The sequence below is a fragment of the Anomaloglossus baeobatrachus genome, chromosome 8 (genome assembly GCF_048569485.1).
Source record: "Anomaloglossus baeobatrachus isolate aAnoBae1 chromosome 8, aAnoBae1.hap1, whole genome shotgun sequence".
Lineage (NCBI taxonomy): Eukaryota > Metazoa > Chordata > Amphibia > Anura > Aromobatidae > Anomaloglossus > Anomaloglossus baeobatrachus.
The window spans coordinates 102,834,265-102,858,704 of NC_134360.1; the positions used below are offsets into that span (position 1 = coordinate 102,834,265).

A 24,440-nucleotide genomic window follows, 5' to 3' on the forward strand; every position below is an offset into this window, starting at 1 on the left:
TGACTGCAAAAGACCGGACAACACCTTTAAGATAGAACTAAGGAACAAAACACTCTTGCTCTTAAAGATATTTTCTCATCATGAGCCGGGGTTCAGTCTGCATTTCTCAGCTCTGTTTGAGAAAAACCTACATTCAGCTACTATCAAGTAGCAAACTGTGACCTTTCTAGACCTGTATTATTAACATTGGCAGAACAAACAATTTTTACTGTACCTGTTGCAATCTCATGTCGTTCAGATATAGGTGCTGTAGTGATTGAGATACTGGCAGGAATGCCCCATTTCCAATATTTTTTATGGGATTCTTGGAAAGCCTTAACTCCGATAATTTAGGCATTCCTTTAAGAGCTTGTGTTGGTACCTCTGATAGCGCATTATCATCAAGATACAGTTTTTTTAAATCTTTTACATTACGAAAAGCTGTTGGAGCAATAAAATTGATTTTATTTCCAGTTAGATATAACCAGTGAAGCTTTTGTGTCCCCAAAAAATTGTTGTTAGAAATGGAGTCAATTGAGTTGTGCTGCAAATGCAGTGAAAAGAGGTTTGGAAGAAGCCGGAATGTTTCTTTTGGAATATTAGTAAATCTGTTGTGATCAAGGAAAAGATAGCCAATTTTTGTAGCTCCTTGAAAGACTTCAGGGTTTAATGAGGAAATCTTATTATGTGATAAATAGAGGTAAACCAGATTTATCATCCCCGTAAACGCTCCTGGCTGTATATCATTAATCTCACAGTTTTGGAGGTGTAGTGATGCTACATTTTTCAAATCCAAGAAAGAGCCTTTAGGAACAGAGTGGAAAGAATTTTTACGTAAATCAATGAGGGTTGTGTCCACATGGAAACCTCTGGGAATCTTCTGTAAAGATTTATTCTCACAAATTGCATGCTTAACATCAGTTTTGCAGTCACAGCTTTGTGGACATGAGTTCTTCTCATCTGGTTTTTCTGTAACAACCGATATTTTATAAACATCCTCCGGGAAGTTTCCACATTTCAGATCTATAGCTCTAAGAGAATCCAAGTGATCTCCAAGGAAATGGTTGGGGCCAGCGCAAAACAGATCAACTTTTAACCTTAATGAATCTGCCCATTCTTTAAAAGGTCTCAAAAAGCAATCACAGATGATGGTGTTTCCTGTGAAGTCAAGACGTTTTAGTTGGTCCAATCCAGAAAGTGGTTGAATTGATCTGATCTGATTGTTACTCATGTCAATAAAGGAGAGTTGTTTGCTCTTCTCAAATGCCTTGTAAGACACGTCCTGCAGTGCCATGTTATTCAGGAGGAGCTGTTTTAGAGATGCCATTTGGATAGCTTCTTCTACGAAGAAAGTCATTGGGTTCCACCCCAGCTCTAGTTTAGTAAGACCAGAAAGTCTTGAGAATGCTTCAGTTGGTAGGTACTGAAGTTCATTATGATTGAGACTTAACGTTTTCAGGTTTGGAAGTGCTGCAAATGTTTCAGTTGACACAATGCTAATCATATTTTTTGAAAGACTCATCCATTTAAGCTGCAGGAGTCCCTGAAAAACCATATCTGGCAAATATACCAAGAAATTGTCTTTGAGATTCAGAACACTTAGAAATCCTAATTGGCTAAATGCTCCTGGCTTTATCTCCTCAATGCGATTTTTTTCAAGTATTAATTGTTCAAGAGCTGAAAGTCCATCAAATGATTCCTGCTGTATAAAACTTATGCGATTGGAGCCAAGATTGAGGTACCGTAGACGTCCCAGACCTCGGAATGATCCTTCCTCTATTTTTTCAATAGTGCAGTTCTGTAGACTGAGATGAGTTAGGTATGGAGTTGAAAGGAATGCCCCTGAAGGGATTACTTTTAGTTCATTTCTTTGCAGGATCAGTTTCTGTGTGTACTAAAAAGACAAATATTAAATGGTCATTGTCGTTTTAACAAACTTTGCATAAATCAATAGTACAAGCAAACATAAGAAACTTTATGATACCATGTTTCCCCAAAAATAAGACCTACCTCAAAAATAAGTCCTAGCATGATTTTGGAAGTATTTTTGGAATATGCTTAAAATATAAGCCGTACTTTAAAAATATGCCCTAGTTACAGGTGGAGCCGGTGTTAGAGGGAGTCAAACTACGACGTTTTTGAGGTCCCTACTCTCTTAGGGACCCCAATGTTTGTATTCCAAGATTAAGTATGGTTTATGACCTTTGGTGACTTCAGTCATATGACCAAGGGTCTCTTAATTGCAGGAGAAGCTTAAGAGTAGACAGGCTGGTATGTATGTGCAGTGTGTGTGTGTGGATCGATAGATAGATAAATACATACATAGATACATAGATACACAAAGGGTTTGTAGAGTTATGTTGATGTTCCAGATTGCGATATGACTATATTAGAATAAATGTTGATTTTTTTTTTGTTCATGAATAAATGGGGATCGCTGTTCATGGAAAAAAATGAGACATCCCTGAAAATAAACCCTAGCCCATGCCCATCTTTCGGAGTAAAAACTAATATAAGACTCTGTCTTATTTTTGGAGAAACGGTATATTTTATAAGAGAAATACACCTTTTCTTCCACTTATGTGCCACTTTTTCTCTTGTCCCCTTTCCAGAACTCATCATCATTTCTGAAAAACAGCTTTTATTTGTCTTGGTCAAAGCAAGCCGGACTTCTAGCTAATTGAAGTATTAAGCTGGTGTCACACACAGCGACAACGACAACGACGTCGCTGCTACGTCACCATTTTTTGTGACGTTGCAGCGACGTCCCGTCGCTGTCGCTGTGTGTGAAATCCAGCAACGACCTGGCCCCTGCTGTGAGGTCGCCGGTCGTTGCTGAATGTCCAGCTTCATTTTTTTGTCGTCACTCTCCCGCTGTGACACACACATCGCTGTGTGTGACAGCGAGAGAGCGACGAAATGAAGCGAGCAGAGGGAGCAGGAGCCGGCGTCTGGCAGCTGCGGTAAGCTGTAACCAGCGTAAACATCGGGTAACCAAGTTACCAGCCTCCGCTCTTGCTGCCAGTGCCAGCTCCTACTCTGTGCACATGTGGCTGCAGTACACATCGGGTAATTAACCCGATGTATACTGTAGCAAGGAGAGCAAGGAGCCAGCGCTAAGCAGTGCGCGCGGCTCCCTGCTCTCTGCACTGTGACATGTAGCTGCAGTACACATCGGGTTAATTAACCCGATGTGTACTGTACCTAGGAGAGCAAGGAGCCAGCGCTAAGCGCGGCTCCCTGCTCTCTGCACTGTGACATGTAGCTGCAGCAAACATCGGGTTAATTAACCCGATGTGTACTTGTCAGGGCAGGGAGGACTGATGGGCCCAGGAGGTGGATCCACTGGACCGAGTATCCCACCGGGGGGCAGGGTACACGGCAGCCGGAGCACTGGCGTGGCCGGAACGGGAATAACCAGGTCAGCAGAGTCACAGAGTTCTATAGGATACTGCAGGAAACAGGCACAGGTACCCGGTAGCAAAGGACAAACAGTAACAGGACACAGGACACAGCACAAGGGGACCTGAGCACCTAGCTCTAAAGACAAGCAAAAGGACACGTTGATCAGGCCCCGCCCACATGGAAAGGCAAGTCTTATATACCCAGCACAGCCCCATGTCATTACCTGCATCAGGTGTGCTGGGTCCATAAAACCAGGAGAGTGGGCGCGGCCTGGTCCTATACAGAACCATGAGGCCAATACTCAAAGTCAGACTCCTGAGACCAGGAGCAGGAGTCAGGGGAGCAGGAGCGGGAGCGGCAGCCATGACTGGTGGACACATGGAGTGGATCAGTGGGTAAGGAGTGGTGCTGGGACACTGGGAGCGTGACAGTACCCCCCCCTCTAAGCCCCCCCCTCCGAGCACAGAACCCCAGGGGCACCCCGGATCGAGACACCGGGCCGGGGCCCAACGCAAAGGCGGGGAAGGACCTCTGACCCCGTACCGCCTTCTTAGCCGCACGGCGCTTAGCCGATCTACCAGCAGTGGCAGCGGGGGCAACGGGAAGAGGAGGACCGACAGAAACAGTACTGACATCGTGGAGAACCGGCCCGGGCGACTCGGACCGGGCACAGGACGGTGACTCATCCCCGGTAGCTGGTGGCATCAGAGTCTCAATCGTCGGGGACGGTGGAACGACGCTGGGGTGCGTCATCACTTCCGGTTCCGGTGGCACCACAGGCACAAGTGCCAGGATCTGTGGTACAACGCTGGACTGCGTCATTTTCTCCTGTTCTTGTGACATGATAGGATCAGGTGCCAGGGGCTGAGGGACGGGCTGAAGACAGGTATCATGGCACGAGGGACTCCAGCGAGAGATTGCGCCGGAGCGCCAACTGATGTCAGGATCATGGAGTTTAAGCCAGGGCAGACCCAGCAGGAGCTCAGGAGCCATTCTCGGGATGACATAAAACGCAATAGTCTCAGTGTGCAGGGTACCAATACAAAGTCTCACGGGTTCGGTGGTGTACCGGACAGGTTCGTATAATTGTTTTCCGTCCACGGAGGCGAACCAGAGGGGTTTTGCAAGCGGGATGACCGGTATCCGATAACGGTCCACGGTAGCTTGTTGGATGAAATTACCCGCTGCTCCCGAATCAATGTGAGCCTCTGCCGTGAACTGGGTCTTCTCGGTCGTGACCTGGACAGTCTGTGTAACCGGGACTGACGGGATTCCGGTACCAAGGGTGGCGGTTCCCACCATCCCTTGGACTTGGGGTCTTCCTGGCCTCTCAGGGCAAGAGCGGAGCAGATGTGAACCGCTTCCACAATAGAAGCACAGGCCCCGGGCGAGTCGCTCTGCACGACGTTGCTCGGCTTGGCTCAGCCGGTCTATTTGCATTGGCTCAGGAGTGGAGTCGCAGAACGGCAGTGGCGGGGGAACGGTAGACCTCTGCGGGACAAAGGCGTGACGGGGTGGTAGCTTCTCCCGGAATACCTCTTTGGTTCGCTCCTGGAAACGGAGGTCAATCCGGGTGGCTAAGGATATTAAAGCGTCCAAGGTGCGTGGAACGTCACGGCCAGCAAGCTCGTCTTTGACGCGGCCAGAGAGTCCTTCCCAAAAGGCCGCCGTCAAGGCCTCATTGTTCCAGCCCAGCTCAGAGGCGAGCGTGCGGAACTGGATGGCGTATTGGCCGACGGTCAGGGTCCCTTGGCGTAGCCGGAGGAGCGAAGAGGTCACTGTGGTGGTACGTCCGGGTTCATCGAATGTACTTCGGAAAGCGTGCAGGAATTCCCGGATGTTAGTGGTCATTGGATCCTCATTCTCCCACAGGGGGTTAATCCAGGCTAGAGCTTCGCCTTCCAAGTGCGACATCAGGAACGCCACTTTAGCCTGGTCTGAGACAAACAAATGAGGAAGCAATTTGAAATGCAGGGAGCACTGGTTCAAGAAGCCGCGGCAGGACTTGGGATCCCCTGCATAGCGAGGCGGAGCAGCGAGGCGAAGTTGCGAGGCCGTGGCGGAAACTGGTTCGGAGCCGGAGACTGGTTGCTGCGTGGACTCAGATGAGACGGCTGTCTGTAGCGTATATAACCGGTGGTCCACGGACGCCAGGAATTTCAGCATCCGGCTCAGGGTTTCACGCTGTTGTGCCAGCTCTTGGCGCAGCTCAGCCAGCTCTGATGTTTGTGCTCCAGCGGGATCCATGGCCTGATCAATCTGTCAGGGCAGGGAGGACTGATGGGCCCAGGAGGTGGATCCACTGGACCGAGTATCCCACCGGGGGGCAGGGTACACGGCAGCCGGAGCACTGGCGTGGCCGGAACGGGAATAACCAGGTCAGCAGAGTCACAGAGTTCTATAGGATACTGCAGGAAACAGGCACAGGTACCCGGTAGCAAAGGACAAACAGTAACAGGACACAGGACACAGCACAAGGGGACCTGAGCACCTAGCTCTAAAGACAAGCAAAAGGACACGTTGATCAGGCCCCGCCCACATGGAAAGGCAAGTCTTATATACCCAGCACAGCCCCATGTCATTACCTGCATCAGGTGTGCTGGGTCCATAAAACCAGGAGAGTGGGCGCGGCCTGGTCCTATACAGAACCATGAGGCCAATACTCAAAGTCAGACTCCTGAGACCAGGAGCAGGAGTCAGGGGAGCAGGAGCGGGAGCGGCAGCCATGACTGGTGGACACATGGAGTGGATCAGTGGGTAAGGAGTGGTGCTGGGACACTGGGAGCGTGACAGTACTGTACCTAGGAGAGCAAGGAGCCAGCGCTAGGCGCGGCTCCCTGCTCTCTGCACATGTAGCACAGCGACGTTATGATCGCTGCTTCTGCTGTGTTTGACAGCTAAGCAGCGATCATAACAGCGACTTACAAGGTCGCTGTTACGTCACCGAAAATGGTGACGTAACAGCGACGTCGTTGCCGCTGTCGCTTAGTGTGAACTCAGCTTTAGATCAGATTACAACTCCAATTAAAGTCTATCATGATTATGGGGGGGAGAAGCGGGAATACTAAGCACGGTGAGTGACAGGCAGGTGCTACAGCATAGAGCAAGTGATTTATCTTTTTTAAATCAGATAATTTTTTTCATTAAACATTTTAAACATGCACATAAATTTAATAAAACACTGATTTCTTCCATCCCACCCCCTCATTCTCAAAGAACCTAAAAATACAACCAAGCTTAGCTGTTTACCAGGGAGTCTCCACAAATTATAACACCAATCAGAGTAGTCAAGTAACCTCAGTTCTGCCTTTGTTGCGCCCCACGGGGCCTAAGGGGGGTTACTTGTCACCGGACTAGTGGTATTTGGGGTTGCTGCTGTGACTGGCCGAACCCGGCTCCGTTGCCCCGTCAGCTACATGAAAAGACAAACAGGCGAGTGCAATGTTGTCCGGTGCAGAGGATGTTGGAATGAGGGTGAAGGATCCCTGAGGAGCATCACCGATTGCAGTGGTGACTGGGGGTCTCGGCCGCTGACCCCTCCTGCGACTTCTCCTGTGACGCCCTGGCCTATCAGGTCGTCACAGGGTATTGTGCAATCTGCCCTTCTGTGCAATATCCACCTCCTTCTTGGTTAGGGGTCCCCAACTAGTGGTTTTTCCAACAGCAGTCAATCAAAGTTCTAGGTACATTCTGCACCACAACCACCAGACACACCAGTGGACGGCCTGAGTGGAATATTGTCGCCCACTTGGGGGGTTGGTTAAGGGGAGGTCAGGAGTGTCAGTGAGTTGGAGTTAGGGAGTTGAAGTAGGAGATTGAAGTCAGGAGGTGAAGGAGAGAGGAGGTTGGGAGCCGGGCTCCTTGGAAGTAACTAGGTGACAGATGGTAGTCTGGACCTAATCGGAGCTGGACCCCCGGTCGCAGGGGATCATGGTAAGGGGCACGGAACTGTCGAGGAGGACCGCCAGCGGCCTTGCACCATCACCGGGCTGGGACCAAGGCACGACGGGGTACGTGGACCCTAGGTCAGGGAGTAGCTCCAGGCAACCTGACAATTGACCCGATGAGAACGGAGCCTTCAAGATCCGTTCTCCACCCACTCCAAAATTGGGGTACTAGCGCAATGAGGGGGATAGGACTTTCCACAAATACGGTACAGAAAATCCCAAGCGTGAACCCTGAGAGCAGGCTCCCACAGTTAGCCATACTGGGGAGCGGGACCCGGCTAGTTCCACACCAACAGAGAAGTAACTTAGTGCCAGGAGGCAGGTCACAGATCACCAGGCAACACCATCGGGGAAGGGACCCGAACTAGCTCACCTCAGAGGCAGCGATGTCCAGGACTTTGGTTTATCCATTGTCGGTGTCAGCTTTATGGACTGAGTGAGTACGAAAGTGGCCCCTGCGCTCCCCACGGCACCCCCCAACGCCATCACCGAATCCTGGGGCATTCCCCCTACCCGTGGAGGGTCCTAACACCTGGCTGCCCCATTCCATCGCCCCCGGCTACTCCCAACTGCAGCGGTGGTACTCCCAAATTACCACAAACCATGGGTGGAGTCACAAACTCTAACACATCCCTTGTAAATATCCTCCTTTGTTTGAGGAGCCACACGACCCCCCGGGTCCGGAGACCCCTCGATCCACCGCGGATCCGAATCTGAGCAGCCCGGCTGCTGACGCGGGAGAGGCACACTTCTCTCCCAGGAGCAGTGTTGGATGGGGATGGGGGATGCTAGGCAGTAGCACCCGTGGTGTGCGGCCAGGGATTGTCCGTCACTGCGAGGTGTTGCTCTCCTCTGGTTCTGATGTTAACGCAGCTCAAATAGTCCAGCTCCCCACGGGTAGAGCAAGCCCCAGGGAAGATGAAAATGATGGGGACAGCTGATGGTGCCGAAGCGTGGGGCGGCGGCGCTGGCAATGACAAGGATAACACAGGGGGCTGCGGTTCAAAGTTTTGTTTACTCAAAGCTCTTAAGGTGCCCCGGAGGTGCTGCTCTCCGCTGCCATGGATGGACTCCAGCCGGTCCCGGGGGAATCAGAGGAAATCACAAGTGTCTGTGCAAATGTGTGAGACCTTCCTCCTTGCGCTGATACACGGTTCCCCATAGCCTGAAGCAATTTGGGGACCCCGCTGTCAGTGTTGTGTCCCATCTTGTATGCAGGTGACGCGGGTCCTCGCCATGGGGCTCGACCGTAGCCCTGACCCTGGAACCTATATGTCACTGTTCTCCGGGAAAGTGGGTAGTGGACGATGGGACATGAAATCCTCACCTCCAGCAAATTTGTTGGAGTCCGTGAAGGTGTCCCCAACCGAGGGTCCTGCACCCCAACTTGTGCTGGCACTGTGGGAACGGTTAGGCTCGACCTCAGCTACCATCTCCTCTTGTCCCAACATCTCCACCAGCTGCCTCTGTCTCAAGCTCTCTTTCAGTCTCACTCCTACAGACTCAGTACAGTGTTGTGGCCCCAGGCCATGGGACTATCTCCACCTGTGTCCCGTCCCAGGGCCAGCCTGTTAAACGCTGCTCCCTCTAGGCTGTCTGCTCTGTTCTCTGTCCTGGGCTATTCTGTGACTCAAAGTGAAACTGCTTGTCTTGCTACTCTTTGAGAGCGGCCCCCGCCTCAGGAATGACTCAGCAGTGCTGGGTGGTTTCCCCAGCCTGGTTTCCTGTGTGTGGTGACTGGCTCACTATCTGGGTGTTTTATGTAAGTTATGAGCTCAGGATTTAGTGTAAGTGAAACAAACCAGTGATTAACCTCTTCTCACCCGGGAATTACAATCTTAAAACAGATGCAATACTCTGTGGCAACTGAAGCCTCTGGGGCACCACACCTTCATATCCTGGATCAAAATTAGCAAATGGTTTTTAACAGTAGGAATATACAAATGAGAAAGCAGAGAGCCACAGTCTAGACGACACGTTTCAACCAGGAGGCTTCTTGACCGTGCTAGAGTCAATGGGGCAAGATTTGGACTGAGTGTCTACCCATGGCGCCCCTAAAGCTTCAAACTTCCTATAGGCCTTTCTTTTCTGATAAGCATATTTCTCCAATCTAAGAGTGTTGTTAAGACTTTCAAACACTTCCTTAACAGAGGATTTAGAATTTTTCCAATGTAGAGCTATAATTTTTTTGGCTTGATACAGAGTATATGCAATGGCAAGTCTGTGCTTCTCTTGTACAGGAATTCAAGTATAACTTGACACGCAAATCAAAGGAGTAGGAGCTATCTGACACCTATATGTAATGATGAGCCAGGGGAGCCTCCGGCCTTGTAGTCGTGGCTGTGGTTTTCGGGCTGGCCCCTGGCTTCACCACTACTTCACGGTCGGGGACTGACTTGGTGGGGCAGAGTGTGATGGTGCATTCGCCGGACGATGTACAAACGATCTTCAGACAAAGGGTGCTGGTAACAAACGACATCCTTTATTTGTACAACACGATCCGGCAGTAAAATCAGGCACTTTCGGTGGAGCTGGGGGCAGCCTGCCCTAACGCACCCTCTGGTGGGGATATGCCCGGGGTACTCCACTTCGCCGGGCTCCCACTCTTTGGTTTCATGCACACCGGACCCACACCAGTTGCTTCACACCCTGAGGTTTCGTTCCACACCTTACTCTCCGGCGCCCCCTGCTGGTCCCGCTCACACACTCTGCCCCTCGATGTTCACACTCTTCCGTCCCGGATCCGACTCCCTCTCACACACACATACACTCCCCTGTGATTCAGCCGGCTCCTCCTCCCCGGTGGCGACAGCCGTCCCACTCGGCCACTAGGGGTGCCCTATCACAACATAAAATAATAAAAGTCAACATTTTTATTAATTACAATTCCGGGTTATCTATGCTGGTACTGGTAGGGGGTAGGCTCACCCACTACATGCCTCCCCTCTTAAAATCCGAGCCTCCCGGCAAGGCTCTGTCTATAAACACATAACTGACAAACATGAACATAGCATAAAAATACCCTTCAGCCCAGTCCACAACAGGCGACCCGTACAAGAAAAAGGGCACCAGTCCAGCGCCCGGCGGCTTAGCAGCGCTCCCGGTCTTTTGATGGCGCCCGGAGGCTCAATAGCGCTCCCGGTCTTTTGATGGCGCCCGGAGGCTCAACAGCGCTCCCGGTCTTGTGATGGCGCCCGGAGGCTCAACAGCGCTCCCGGTCTTGTGATGGCGAGCAACAGGCATATAAACTTCTAACAACTGCAAATACTTCGCCCTAGCGGAGGAGTTCCTGACTCAGTCTGACAGCGAGCTCCCTCCGGGTTTTATCAACTGAACATAAACTTCTGCCGGTCTTTCAACAATACCGGTCTTCATACAAGCCTACTGAGGTGATCTACTCCGGAGGCCAGGACCGCTTCCATTCGGCCGCCTGGGCCTGGATGTAGGCACCCAGGGACTGCCCAGGTTGGCGGCGGATCCTCCGGAAAGATACAGGAGCGAAAGGAGGCTCTGATGACGTGGCTTCTTCGGTTCCCGGCGGGGGCGATGGGGTCGCTACCCGGGGTGGTTGAGGCACGGGTTGTGGCACGTCCAGAACGATTACCGGACGATTGGTGACGCTTTGATTGACCGCCACCACCGGGGTACCCTTTTCCGGGTCAGCGGTCGGGGCAGACTGCACCTCCGGTGGGACCGCCAAGGTGCGCCGGGAATGGGAGGCATCCGCCGGCATCGATTTTGGCTGGCTCCGGCGCCGCTCCTGGTGCTCCTCCCATTCCAGCTCCTGTTGCCACTGGGCCGCTTCCCGGGCGGTCGGTATCCGGGTCACTCCAACCATGAACAGGCCGCGACTTCCCGCCTCGGGTAAGAACTGCACCTTCTCTCCCGGATAAAGAGTGTGAAGCCTCTTCGGTAGACCCTCCACGTCCAGGTGGACCCGATTATAAAAATAATCGTCTCCGGTGCTCGCTTCACGGATAAACCCGTAGCCCTCCTGCTGGTTGAATTTCACCACTATACCAGTGGTGAATTGCAGGGCCAGCTCCTCACCGCCGGGACCGGACAGCATTTCCCGGACGATGGTCTCTGCAAGCAGCCGCTCTTGGACGGGTTCTGGTACCGGAGACGGAGCCCTCGGGTACGGTATGGGAGACGGGGTTACAGGGTCCCAAAAGAAGCCCCGGTGGTCTTGTTCCAGCCGTTCGGCAATCACTTCGGCCGGCTACCTCACGAGGACAGATGGTGCTGCGGCTGTGAGTGCTGCGGCTGTGGCGACGGGCTGAGGTGTCTCCAAGGGGGAATAAGTAATCCCCAGGGGCCGGTTCCCCACCGGTAGCTGGGTGGCATAAGTTGCCCGTACCTCAGTGGTCGTGCCTCCGGTTGTCGCGTCCCAGGTGGTCAGCCAGGTCACCTTTTCCGGACGTGCTGGGCCTCCTGGCCCGGTCGGAATGTCAAGCAGAGACGCTTCTGCTGCGGCAGCGTGCTTGGGGCGCTCCCGGCCCAGGCTGGTCAGGGCCATGGCGGTGGCGAGATCCTGCTGTTGGCCGGAAGTCTCCATCTCTTTCTCTTGCTGTGTTGCTAGAAATGGCGGCGGGGTCAATGCTGAGACTGGAGGGAGTGGAGGCGGGCCTATGTTTCCCGCTCTTGGACAGGCTCCACCCCCAGCCTCACACATCATCTTGACTCCTCCGCGGCGGTTCTTCTTTTTCTTGAAAATACCGCCCACTTCATATTTCTTTCTTCGTGCCCTGGGACTGGCGCCTCCCCTCTTTGGGCGGAGTACTCCGTACTTCTTCTTCGGCACCGGCCAGCCCCAGGCTCTTCTTTTGGCGCCAATTCTGCGCGCGCTTTCTTCCTCAGCTTCACAGACGGCGGCCATTTTGCCGCCATCTTGTGCCCGGTCCAACGCCTTAGGCACTTCTTCCTCCCACCATGGGACTGGAAATCTTCTCTCATAGCCCGGATACGGTGCACTCGGCACCACTTGATCTCCGGCTTCTTGGGTCCCTGGCAGGGAATTCGCATCCTGCCGACTACGCCACATGTAATGATGAGCCAGGGGAGCCTCCGGCCTTGTAGTCGTGGCTGTGGTTTTCGGGCTGGCCCCTGGCTTCACCACTACTTCACGGTCGGGGACTGACTTGGTGGGGCAGAGTGTGATGGTGCATTCGCCGGACGATGTACAAACGATCTTCAGACAAAGGGTGCTGGTAACAAACGACATCCTTTATTTGTACAACACGATCCGGCAGTAAAATCAGGCACTTTCGGTGGAGCTGGGGGCAGCCTGCCCTAACGCACCCTCTGGTGGGGATATGCCCGGGGTACTCCACTTCGCCGGGCTCCCACTCTTTGGTTTCATGCACACTGGACCCACACCAGTTGCTTCACACCCTGAGGTTTCGTTCCACACCTTACTCTCCGGCGCCCCCTGCTGGTCCCGCTCACACACTCTGCCCCTCGATGTTCACACTCTTCCGTCCCGGATCCGACTCCCTCTCACACACACATACACTCCCCTGTGATTCAGCCGGCTCCTCCTCCCCGGTGGCGACAGCCGTCCCACCCGGCCACTAGGGGTGCCCTATCACAACATAAAATAATAAAAGTCAACATTTTTATTAATTACAATTCCGGGTTATCTATGCTGGTACTGGTAGGGGGTAGGCTCACCCACTACATATATACGGAGTTTATCAATTCAATTACATCCGTCCAATATCTCCTAAGATGAGGGCAGTTTCACATTAAGTTTATCAGGTCTGCATCTACACCGTGTGCTGAATTATTAGGCAAGTTGTATTTTAGAGGATTTGTTTTATTATTGATCAACAACTATGTTCTAAATCAACCCAAAAGACTCATAAATATAAAAGCTTAATATTTTTGGAAGTTGGAGTGGTTTTTTTTAGATTAGGCTATTTTAGGAGGATATCTGTTTTTGCAGGTAACTATTACTGTGCAGAATTATTAGGCAACTTAATAAAAACCAAATATATTTCCATCTCACTTGTTTATTTTCACCAGGTAAACCAATATAACTGCACAACATTTAGAAATAAACATTTCTGACATGCAAAAACAAAACCCCAAAAAATTAGTGACCAATATAGACACCTTTCTTTATGATGACACTCAACAGCCTACCATCCATAGATTCTGTCAGTTGCTTGATCTGTTTACGATCAACATTGCGCGAAGCAACCACCACAGTCTCCCAGAAACTGTTCCGAGAGGTGTACTGTTTTCCCTCCATGCAAATCTCACATTTTATGAGGGACCACAGGTTCTCTATGAGGTTCAGATCAGGTGAACAAGGGGGCCATGTCATTATTTTTTCATCTTTTAGACCTTTACTGGCCAGCCACGCTGTGGATGCATGTGATGGATCATTGTCCTGCATGAAAATCATGTTTTTCTTGAACGATACCAACTTCTTCCTGTACCACTGCTTGAAAAAGTTGTCTTCCAGAAACTGGCAGTAGGTCTGGGAGTTGGGCTTCATTCCATCCTCAACCCGAAAAGGTCCCAAAAGTCTTTGATGATACCAGCCCATACCAGTACCCCACCTCTACCTTGCTGGCGTCTGAGTCGGAGTGGAGCTCTCTGCCCTTTACTGATCCAGCCTCTGGCCCATCAAGAGTCACTCTCATTTCATCAGTCCATAAAACCTTTGAAAAAATCAGTCTTAAAATATTTCTTGGCCCAGTCTTGATGTTTTATCTTATGTTTCTTGTTCAAAGGTGAAAAAAAAATTGTTTAAAAGAACTGAAGTCCTCAGTGGTTGATACCTTTTTAATGGCTAACTGAAAAGATGGTAATAATTGCAAGCTTTCGAGACTACTCAGGTCTCTTCATCAGGCATGGTATAACACAAAATCTGAAGAGTCACATATTTATACACAACAGGACATAGAATGGGGCAGTAAAAAAAAAAACAAAAAAAAAAACAACCAAGTTATATAAAACAGAACTATCACTATGGCAGGGGGGGGGGGGCAAACTGTTGTGGCCATAAATTTTGCTGCAGTTCAGTGTGAAAGTTTTATTGTCCTCTGATAAGGGTCTGGTCCGGGCTGTGACACGCTCGGATGGTCAGAGGAGCACATCTTTTAACTGATGTAAAAAGACATGAATCCATGGGACACATTCATTCCTGCTATCTCTCTGGGACTTGAAGTTTCCTTTCAATACCAGCAATTTCATGTCCATGATGCTGTGGTCTGAGTTACAAAAATGTTTGGCCACAGGTAGATCCATCCTTTTTTCTCTAATTGTGTGGCGGTGAGAATTCAGTCTTGTCCTGAGCTGTTGTCCGGTCTCCCCTACATACAGATCCCCAGTTGGACATTTGGTACATATAATTAAGTACACCACATTGGTTGTGGTGCAGCAGAAGGTACCTGGGATCTTGTAGTCTTGATGTGATCTGGGAATCTTTATCTTGTCCGTTTTCAATATTAATGGACAGGTCTTACATTTTTTCTGGTTGCAGGGAAATGCTCCTGTTGGTGTTGGAGAGGACAGGGAGCTTCTGACAATGATGCTTCTTAGATTTGGGGGCTGTCTAAAACACAGAAGTGGGGGGTCTGGAAAAATAGATTTTAACCGGGCATCTTTTTGCAGTAATGGTTGTAGTTTCCGTGCAGCTCCTCTAAACACCTCCAGATGTGGATTGTAGGTGACTACAAGAGGGACCCGGTTGTTTTCTTCTTTAGTTTTATAATGTAGGAGATGGTTTCTTGATATTCTGGTCGCTCTTGTAATCTGGTTTTCAATTGTTCTTGGGTGATAGCCTTGATTCAGAAAGGTCTTTCTGAGGCCCTCAAGGTGATTGTCTCTATGTACTGTTGGAACATATCCAATTGTACCTGATAGCCTGGCTGTATACAAAAGAGTTTTTTATGTGTTTTGGATGAAAACTGTCCCATTTCAGGTATGTTATACAAACTTATGATGACCTTTGACACATTCAGAGTAGGAATGAATGTGTCTCATGGATTCATGCCTTTTTACATCAGTTAAAAGATGTGCTCCTCTGACCATCCGAGCGTGTCACAGCCCGGACCAGACCCTTATCAGAGGACAATAAAACTTTCACACTGAACTGCAGCAAAATTTATGGCCACAACAGTTTGCCCCCCCCTGCCATAGTGATAGTTCTGTTTTATATAACTTGGTTATTTTTGTTTTTTGTTTTTTTTTTACTGCCCCATTCTATGTCCTGTTGTGTATAAATATGTGACTCTTCAGATTTTGTGTTATACCATGCCTGATGAAGAGACCTGAGTAGTCTCGAAAGCTTGCAATTATTACCATCTTTTCAGTTAGCCATTAAAAGGTATCAACCACTGAGGACTTCAGTTCTTTTAAACAATTTTTTTATCTCTACTGGCTAACGCAGTACAAAGATATATTTTACTTGTTCAAAGGTGGTCATTTTTCAGCCTTCCTTACCTTGGCCATGTCCTTGAGTATGGCATACCGTGAGCTTTTTGATACTCCAGTAATATTGCAGCTCTGAAATATGGCCAAACTGGTGGCAAATGGAATCTTAGCAGCTTCACGCTAGACTTTCCTCAATTCATGGGCAGTTATTTTGCACCTTTTTTGCCCAACACGCTTCTTGCGACCCTGTTGGCTATTTGCCATGAAACACTTGATTGTTCGGTGATCACGCTTCAAAAGATTGGCAATTTCAAGACTGCTGCATCCCTCTGCAAGACATCTCACAATTTGAGTTTTCAGAGCCCGTCAAATCTCTCTTCTGACCCATTTTGCTAAAGGAAAGGAAGTTGCCTAATAGTTAAGCACACCTTATATAGGGTGTTGATGTCATTACACCACACTCCTCCTCATTACAGAGATGCACATTACCTTATTTACTTAATTGGTAGTTGTCTCTCAAGCCTATACAGCTTGGAGTAGGACAACATGTATAAAAAGTATCATGTGATCAAAATACTAATTTGCCTAATAATTCTGCACACAGTGTAATGCAAAACAACTTTTGAGGGCCCTCACGCCCCCTGAGGAAGAATACTTGGAAACGTACGTTGGGGTAGAGGGACGATACAGCACTTATACTTTTGGTAATTATTACTGCTTTTTAGTGTTAGCACCTTATATTTTTTAATTAATTGGTTAAATTTGGCTGAGTACTCTGCCGTACCTTGCTGTTTGCCTTTATTTTGAAACGTTATAGTAATCACCGTGCATATATCTAGATCTCTGATGATTCAGTAATTTTTCCGTTGATTTTCATGTGACTCTGTTTAAAAGTTAGCACTTGCACCTTGCACTTTGTCTTATTTAGAGATTTATTTCACTCCTATTTTTTTGAATTTTTGAGCAGTCACCACATTGCACTTTGCTAATTTATAATCTTTTGCACTATCTATGCACTTTAAAGTGCTCTGATCACAAGTGTTATTATTTTTATTCTATATATTTATATATTTATGCATTCTGGCCTCTGGTTTGTAAATTATCAATTATTTCATTTTTTCACCGTCATACCAACAATATTATTTTTATTAAAAAAAAATTTAAATTATTTTTTAATGCATGAAGATCATTAGGAAAACACTATCTATATTCATATTTATATTATAACCTTTTTGCATGATTTCTAATAGAATATATTGCTTCATGTGATTTCAACTTATTTATTTGATAAACAGTTCGGCTTTGTACATATTCTGGTGCACGTTTTATTGTTATTCTATTGCTTACATATCGTCCCTCGTTTTGAAGCATCATTACTATTATTATTACCGTTTTTTTATCATTGATATGCATACTTTTAATATTTATTTAATAAATGAAACTTATTGAAATCACTGTTTTTCTTGTGGAGATTTTTTGCTCCTCAAAAGTTGTTTTGAATTTTGCTAACAGTGAATATTGAATTCAGACCTTTGTTGTTAATTACACAGTGTAATGCGTCACATTTCCAGCAACATGAATCTTTTCACCCCCATTTTAAATAGAAAAAAGGGAGTCCTCTACATTGTATAAACTAAAAATAGCTAAGATATAAACCAAAAACCAAAGTTCTGCAGAGCATAATTGTTTACAATAATGTATCAAACACGTGTAGTTTTAGAAAAATTCATCATATTTTATTACAGCAAAAAATTCATTACAATTTCATAAAGTGCTGAGCCTCACAAATATTAAAAACTCCCTACCCCATAAAACCATACACAACCAAACTGGTGCATTGTGGAACAAACATGATCAAGATTAAATGTAAGTACAGTCATATAAGAGCATCTGGGTGCCGATGGTACATAATGAAACCCAATGACCCTATAAAGTGCAAGTGCATACAGACAGGTATGTAGTCCACCTTGGACACTATTCTTAACCTATAACCATAATGGTGAAAAGGACGGACTCATCAGGACGGATATTTATAGAAAGGATACAGCCGTGAATTCCCTCTTAAGTGCTAAATCGTTTCATCCTCCACAAGTTATAAATTCGATCCCAACAGGTCAGTTCCTAAGGGCCCGGCCTATTTGTTCAGATTTCAGTCTCTTTGAGGGACAAGCTCAGGAGTTAAATAGACGATTCAAAAATAGACACTACAACAATGGAGCAATTCAACGTGGGTACGATAGGGCCAGTGTGACATCTAGGGATGACATTTTAAGACCTGCGGCTAAAAAATCTGATAACCAAGTGAGATTGCTCACTCCGTATCATTCTCAATGGTCCGAAATGAAACAAGTGGTGGGGAGGTTTTGGCCTATACTATTATCAGACAAGGATCTGAAATCTGTCTTGTCAGATAGACCTTCTATTACACCGCGGAGATGCAGAACGCTTAAGGACATTATAGTTAAAAGCCATTACACACCGCCGCCCTCCAATTTTTTGGAGAGAGCTAGGGGGCCAAGATGGGGCTCCTCTTGCTGTGGTGACTGTGGGGCTTGCCCACAGATGGAAAGAGCAGTTAGCTTTCACAACTATGCTAACAATAAGGAGTTCAAAATTGTCCACAGTATTAATTGCAAAACATCGTATGTGGTGTATTGGGCCAAATGCCCCTGTGGGCTCATTTATGTGGGCCTCACCTCTCGAGAACTGAGGGTGAGGATCCTTGAGCACATCAGGGACATTAAGAGGGCCGCTCGGATTGAAAAACCTGAGGAGTTTGAGATGCTCAAGAATATTCCGAAGCACTTTAAGGAGAGCCATAACTGTAATTGGCGTCTCCTTAAATTTTGCGGCATTGACAAAGTCTATTTGAGTCCCAGGGGTGGAGACCCTAAGAGGGTATTGGCACAAAGGGAGGTCAAATGGATAACAGTTTTGGAGACGGAGAAGCCTAATGGCTTGAATGATTTTATTTCCTTCAAACCATTCCTGTTAAAAATGGGGGAAAAAAGTGAAGGAGGATTGTTTACTTTGTGGCTTTATCGGTCTCTTCACCTTGTCTTCTTCGCGTTTTTTGGATTGATGTAGTTCTCTTGGTTTGGTGGTTTTAATTGAAATATAATTATAAGCATTTTATGAGTACTGCCATGTTGCTGCCACTGTTTTTCTCAACTTTTATCAGGGTTAGGTCACTCATTTTTATATCTTTCCTTTTTGTACAGAGCCTGCTATATAGTTATATTGAATATTGGACGGGATGGAGCGCTTACAAATAAATGGACTTGATTGTGAAAATCTACTATGAGATGTTTTTCATCAATTATATGCAAAATTTGCATTGAAAATCTATTATGCGATGGAACTGCTCATATTGGAAACCAGAAAATGTGGCATCCCTGCATATTGCTCACAAATTGGAAATATTCCTTATGACCTACAGGAGACTTTGGATGTCAGCGGTCAATACTTATTGTTCTCATGATTTATGAATATCATGTCTCATATGGGCTATGGTACCGAAAATATAGAACTCTGTTTCATCTTAATCTAGTCCTGTAAAATGTCAAAATCCTGCCCCTCTGGGCTCTTTTACAATGTTTATGATCACACTGCCACTACCTTTGCCCATTTTCAATATGGTTACTTGCCGTCCTGACGTCAGAGCGCACCAGGCGTGTCGGAGTCTGCCTCTCCTCCACTGTCGGCGCCCAATTGAGGGAGAGTTCCTGCGCTTGCGCAGGGCTTCTTCCGGTGCGCCGACGGAGGTGGATGATGCGACTTCCGCCACGCAGGGCGCGCCGTTATGAACTTCAGGTGGGCCTTTTAGTACTTAAGAGTGACCCTACAGCTACCCCAGCACCTCCTGACGAAGCGAGAGGTGAAACGCGCGTCGAGGTGCTGGGCGTTTTGGTCCGACAATCTGGGTCCCCTCTCTGACACCCTATAGCCTATACGGAAGGTCCCTTGGCTCATCCTGGCCTTAGGTGTATATGCATCATCGTTTTTTGAGGTCTAACATTGGTGCATGGATAATATAATACTGCTTCATATCATGTAAGGTGATTTAACTCTTTTTGATTGCTGTTATCCATGCCTCTCCTTTTCACCATTATGGTTATAGGTTAAGGATAGTGTCCAAGGTGGACTACATAGCTGTCTGTATGCACTTGCACTTTATAAGGTCATTGGGTTTCATTATGTACCATCGGCACCCAGATGCTCTTATATGACTGTACTTACATTTAATCTTGATCATGTTTGTTCCACAATGCACCAGTTTGGTTGTGTATGGTTTTATGGGGTAGGGAGTTTTTAATATTTGTGAGGCTCAGCACTTTATGAAAATGTAATGAATTTTTTTGCTGTAATAAAATATGATGAATTTTTCTAAAACTACACATGTGTTTGATACATTATTGTAAACAATTATGCTCTGCAGAACTCTGGTTTTTGGTTTATATATGTTAAGTATGGTGAGATCTGCTTTAGTTATGCTATAGTGGAATATGGATCTGCATTTCCTTTTTTGGTTTAATATTTTTTCTTCTTTGAAATTAGATCCGACAATGGATTACAAAAGCCGTGATGGCTGCTGGGCCTCGCAGATTGGTGAGATCTTTGGTGGCAGCACTGGTCAGAATCATGCTCAGTCCTTACTACCGAACCGTGAGATACAATTGAGAATTAAAGCTGGTGTCACACATAACGACGACGACAACGACGTCGCTGCTACGTCACCATTTTCTGTGACGTTGCAGCGACGTCCCGTCGCTGTCGCTGTGTGTGACATCCAGCAACGACCTGGCCCCTGCTGTGAGGTCGCCGGTCGTTGCTGAATGTCCAGCTTCATTTTTTGGTCGTAACTCTCCCGCTGTGACACACACATCGCTGTGTGTGACAGCGAGAGAGCGACGAAATGAAGCGATCAGGAGCCGGCACTGGCAGCTGCGGTAAGCTGTAACCAGCGTAAACATCGGGTAACCAAGGGAAGACCTTTCCCTGGTTACCCGATGTTTACGCTGGTTACCAGGCTCCGCTCTTGCTGCCAGCGCCGGCTCCTGCACTGTGACATGTAGCTGCAGTATGCATCGGGTAATTAACCCGATGTATACTGTAGCAAGGAGAGCAAGGAGCCAGCGCTAAGCAGTGCGCGCGGCTCCCTGCTCTCTGCACTGACATGTAGCTGCAGCACACATTGGGTTAATTAACCCGATGTGTGCTGCAGGAGAGCAAGGAGCCAGCGCTAAGCGCGGCTCCCTGCTCTCTGAACTGTGACATGTAGCTGCAGCACACATCGGGTTAATTAACCCGATGTGTGCTGCAGGAGAGCAAGGAGCCAGCGCTAAGCGCGGCTCCCTGCTCTCTGAACATGTAACACAGCGACGTTATGATTGCTGCTTCTGCTGTGTTTGACAGCTAAGCAGCGATCATAACAGCGACTTACAAGGTCGCTGTTACGTCACCGAAAATGGTGACGTAACAGCGACGTCGTTGTCGCTGTCGTTTAGTGTGACACCAGCTTTAGGATCTTCTAAAAAAGAGGATGAGGGCATGGTGGAATAAAGCCTCCTTAGAACAGTATTTATCAAAAGGGATTACCCCTAGAGACCTTAGGATTCAGGTCTTCCCCTTGTTCGAGGTTTCGGATGATAACTTTAAGAAAAGATGGGAGGAAGCCTGTAGTCTCTGTACCCGCACTATGCTTGAACTCCTTATTGGATTGGATAAGAAAAACATAGAGTCTCTTGAGGCTGAGATTGAGCAAATTAATACTGAGATTAGGTCCAAAATGTCCAAGGAAGCCATCGACATTCTTGAGAAGGATATACAGAAAGAAAGTACAGAATGGGAAAGGGAAATCAAGCAATTTAAACTAAAAAAATTTCAACGGGATATTACTGATCATGAAACCAATAACGTATTTAGGTGGCATCAGGCCAGGCATTTTGGTTCAAGATCAAGATCAAGATCTCAACAGAGAAATAACTCTTTCTCATCTGATGACCGCTCAAGGAGCCCTCATCCCAATTTGGATCATCCATCATCAAGTGATTCTCTTGAAAGGCCTATGATGGGTGGAATTGTGACGCGTAACTCCTCCAAGAAAAGGGCGAATTACCAAATGGGTGGAACGAAGGACTCAGGCTCTAAGGACAACCTCAAGGTAATCAATTTGTCCGACAAAATACTCACTCGGGAACAATTGGAGGTGTTGCAGTTAGGGCTATCCTTTTCGCCAGTAGCGAAATTTGATAGATTTACAGCGATTAAGGATGTCAACTTTTTGGCCGCAAGCTTCTATATAAAAAATATTTTGCGAGACGAGGAGATGGGAACAATCTTACTGGCCTGTCTGAACAGGACAGGGAGATCGTTAGCCTCCTAGAATCCTTGTTGGCTGAACAGGAGGAACCAGCCATGACTAAATTCCCACAGTCTATTAAGAAAAAATCCACGGCCTTTCCTCCCTTGTCGTCCTGTCCCACGATAGAACTGTTCACTAAGCTGGTTACTCAGGAATTGTGAAAATTACCTGAAATTAGGTTGCATGATAATTTAAATCAGAACCAGTGTAGAGCAATTGATCAACTTTCTAGAATGAGGGACATTGTGGTGAAACAGGCCGACAAGGGGGGCAATGTCGTGGTATGGCCCACTACCAAATACGAGCGTGAGGCATTTAGACAATTAAATAATCGCACCTGCTATCGTAAATTGGACAGCAACCCTACTACATTGTTCCAAAGTGAACTTGAGATAATTCTCAAAAAAAGCCCTGGACAGTAACATCAGTCCACAGTCGGTGTTCGAGGGTTTAATTAGTAAGTTTCCCACGACACTGACCATATATTTTTTGCCAAAGGTCCATAAGGATATTGAGAATCCTCCCGGCAGACCAATTGTCTCCGGCATTAATGGTCTATGTGAACCAGCCTGTATTTTTTGGACTATTATTTGAAGCCTCTTATGTTTGACCTCCCCTCTTACATAAGGGACTCTACTGATTTTTTGGTTCGTTTGCAGGATTTGCATTTGGATGGGGACACCATAATGCTGACTGCAGACGTAAAGTCCCTTTATACGTCCATTGCACATACTGATGGACTCAGAGCAGTGCAATTCTTTTTAAGTACTACAACTTTGGATAGGCAATTGATTGATCTCCTGCTCACCCTGCTTCGATTTATTCTCACCCACAACTACTTCCTCTTCAGGGGGCGCTACTATCTCCAGGAGAGGGGCACTGCTATGGGGGCGTCTTGTGCGCCCTCGTATGCGTGCCTCTTCCTGGGGTATTGGGAGCGCCTGATACAGTTGCCTGAGGAGGATTGCGGGTGAGATATATCGATGACGTGTTTGCCATCTGGCAGGGTGAGCGGGAAAAACTTGACATGTTTATGTTAGCATTAAATAACAACACTCTCAATATTAACCTGACCTATCATTTCAGTACGGATTCCATTGAGTTTCTGGATGTAAGAGTGGTGAAGAGTGAGGACGGACTCACCAGGACGGATATTTATAGAAAGGATACAGCCGTGAATTCCCTCTTAAGTGCCAAATCGTCTCATCCTCCACAAGTTATAAATTCGATCCCAACAGGTCAGTTCCTAAGGGCCCGGCCTATTTGTTCAGATTTCAGTCTCTTTGAGGGACAAGCTCAGGAGTTAAAAAGACGATTCAAAAATAGACACTACAACAATGGAGCAATTCAACGTGGGTACGATAGGGCCAGTGTGACATCTAGGGATGACATTTTAAGACCTGCGGCTAAAAAAATCTGATAACCAAGTGAGATTGCTCACTCCGTATCATTCTCAATGGTCTGAAATGAAACAAGTGGTGGGGAGGTTTTGGCCTATACTATTATCAGACAAGGATCTGAAAATCTGTCTTGTCAGATAGACCTTCTATTACACCGCGGAGATCCAGAACGCTTAAAGACATTATAGTTAAAAGCCATTACACACCGCCGCCCTCCAATTTTTTGGAGAGAGCTAGGGGGCCAAGATGGGGCTCCTCTTGCTGTGGTGACTGTGGGGCTTGCCCACAGATGGAAAGAGCAGTTAGCTTTCACAACTATGCTAACAATAGGGAGTTCAAAATTGTCCACAGTATTAATTGCAAAACATCGTACGTGGTGTATTGGGCCAAATGCCCCTGTGGGCTCATTTATGTGGGCCTCACCTCTCGAGAACTGAGGGTGAGGATCCTTGAGCACATCAGGGACATTAAGAGGGCCGCTCGGATTGAAAAACCTGAGGAGTTTGAAATGCTCAAGAATATTCCGAAGCACTTTAAGGAGAGCCATAACTGTAATTGGCGTCTCCTTAAATTTTGCAGCATTGACAGAGTCTATTTGAGTCCCAGGGGTGGAGACCCTAAGAGGGTATTGGCACAAAGGGAGGTCAAATGGATAACAGTTTTGGAGACGGAGAAGCCTAATGGCTTGAATGATTTTATTTCCTTCAAGCCATTCCTGTAAAAAATGGGGGAAAAAAGGGAAGGAGGTTTACTTTGTGGCTTAATCGGTCTCTTCACCTTGTCTTCTTCGCGTTTTTTGGATTGATGTAGTTCTCTTGGTTTGGTGGTTTTAATTGAAATATAATTATAAGCATTTTATGAGTACTGCCATGTTGCTGCCACTGTTTTTCTCATCTTTTATCAGGGTTAGGTCACTCATTTTTATATCTTTCCTTTTTGTACAGAGCCTGCTATATA

The 24,440-nt window shown here is 47.3% G+C and overlaps 1 protein-coding gene across 1 annotated transcript in view; it reads right to left on the reverse strand.

The window, feature by feature from the left end:
* The window catches only part of CHADL (chondroadherin like), a 405,933-nt gene that overhangs the window by 180,044 nt on the left and 201,449 nt on the right, over nt 1-24,440 (reverse strand). The window contains exon 3 of the mRNA XM_075321934.1: nt 215-1,873. Coding sequence (XP_075178049.1) covers nt 215-1,873 — 1,659 coding nt within the window. The remainder of the gene's footprint in view (nt 1-214; nt 1,874-24,440) is intronic.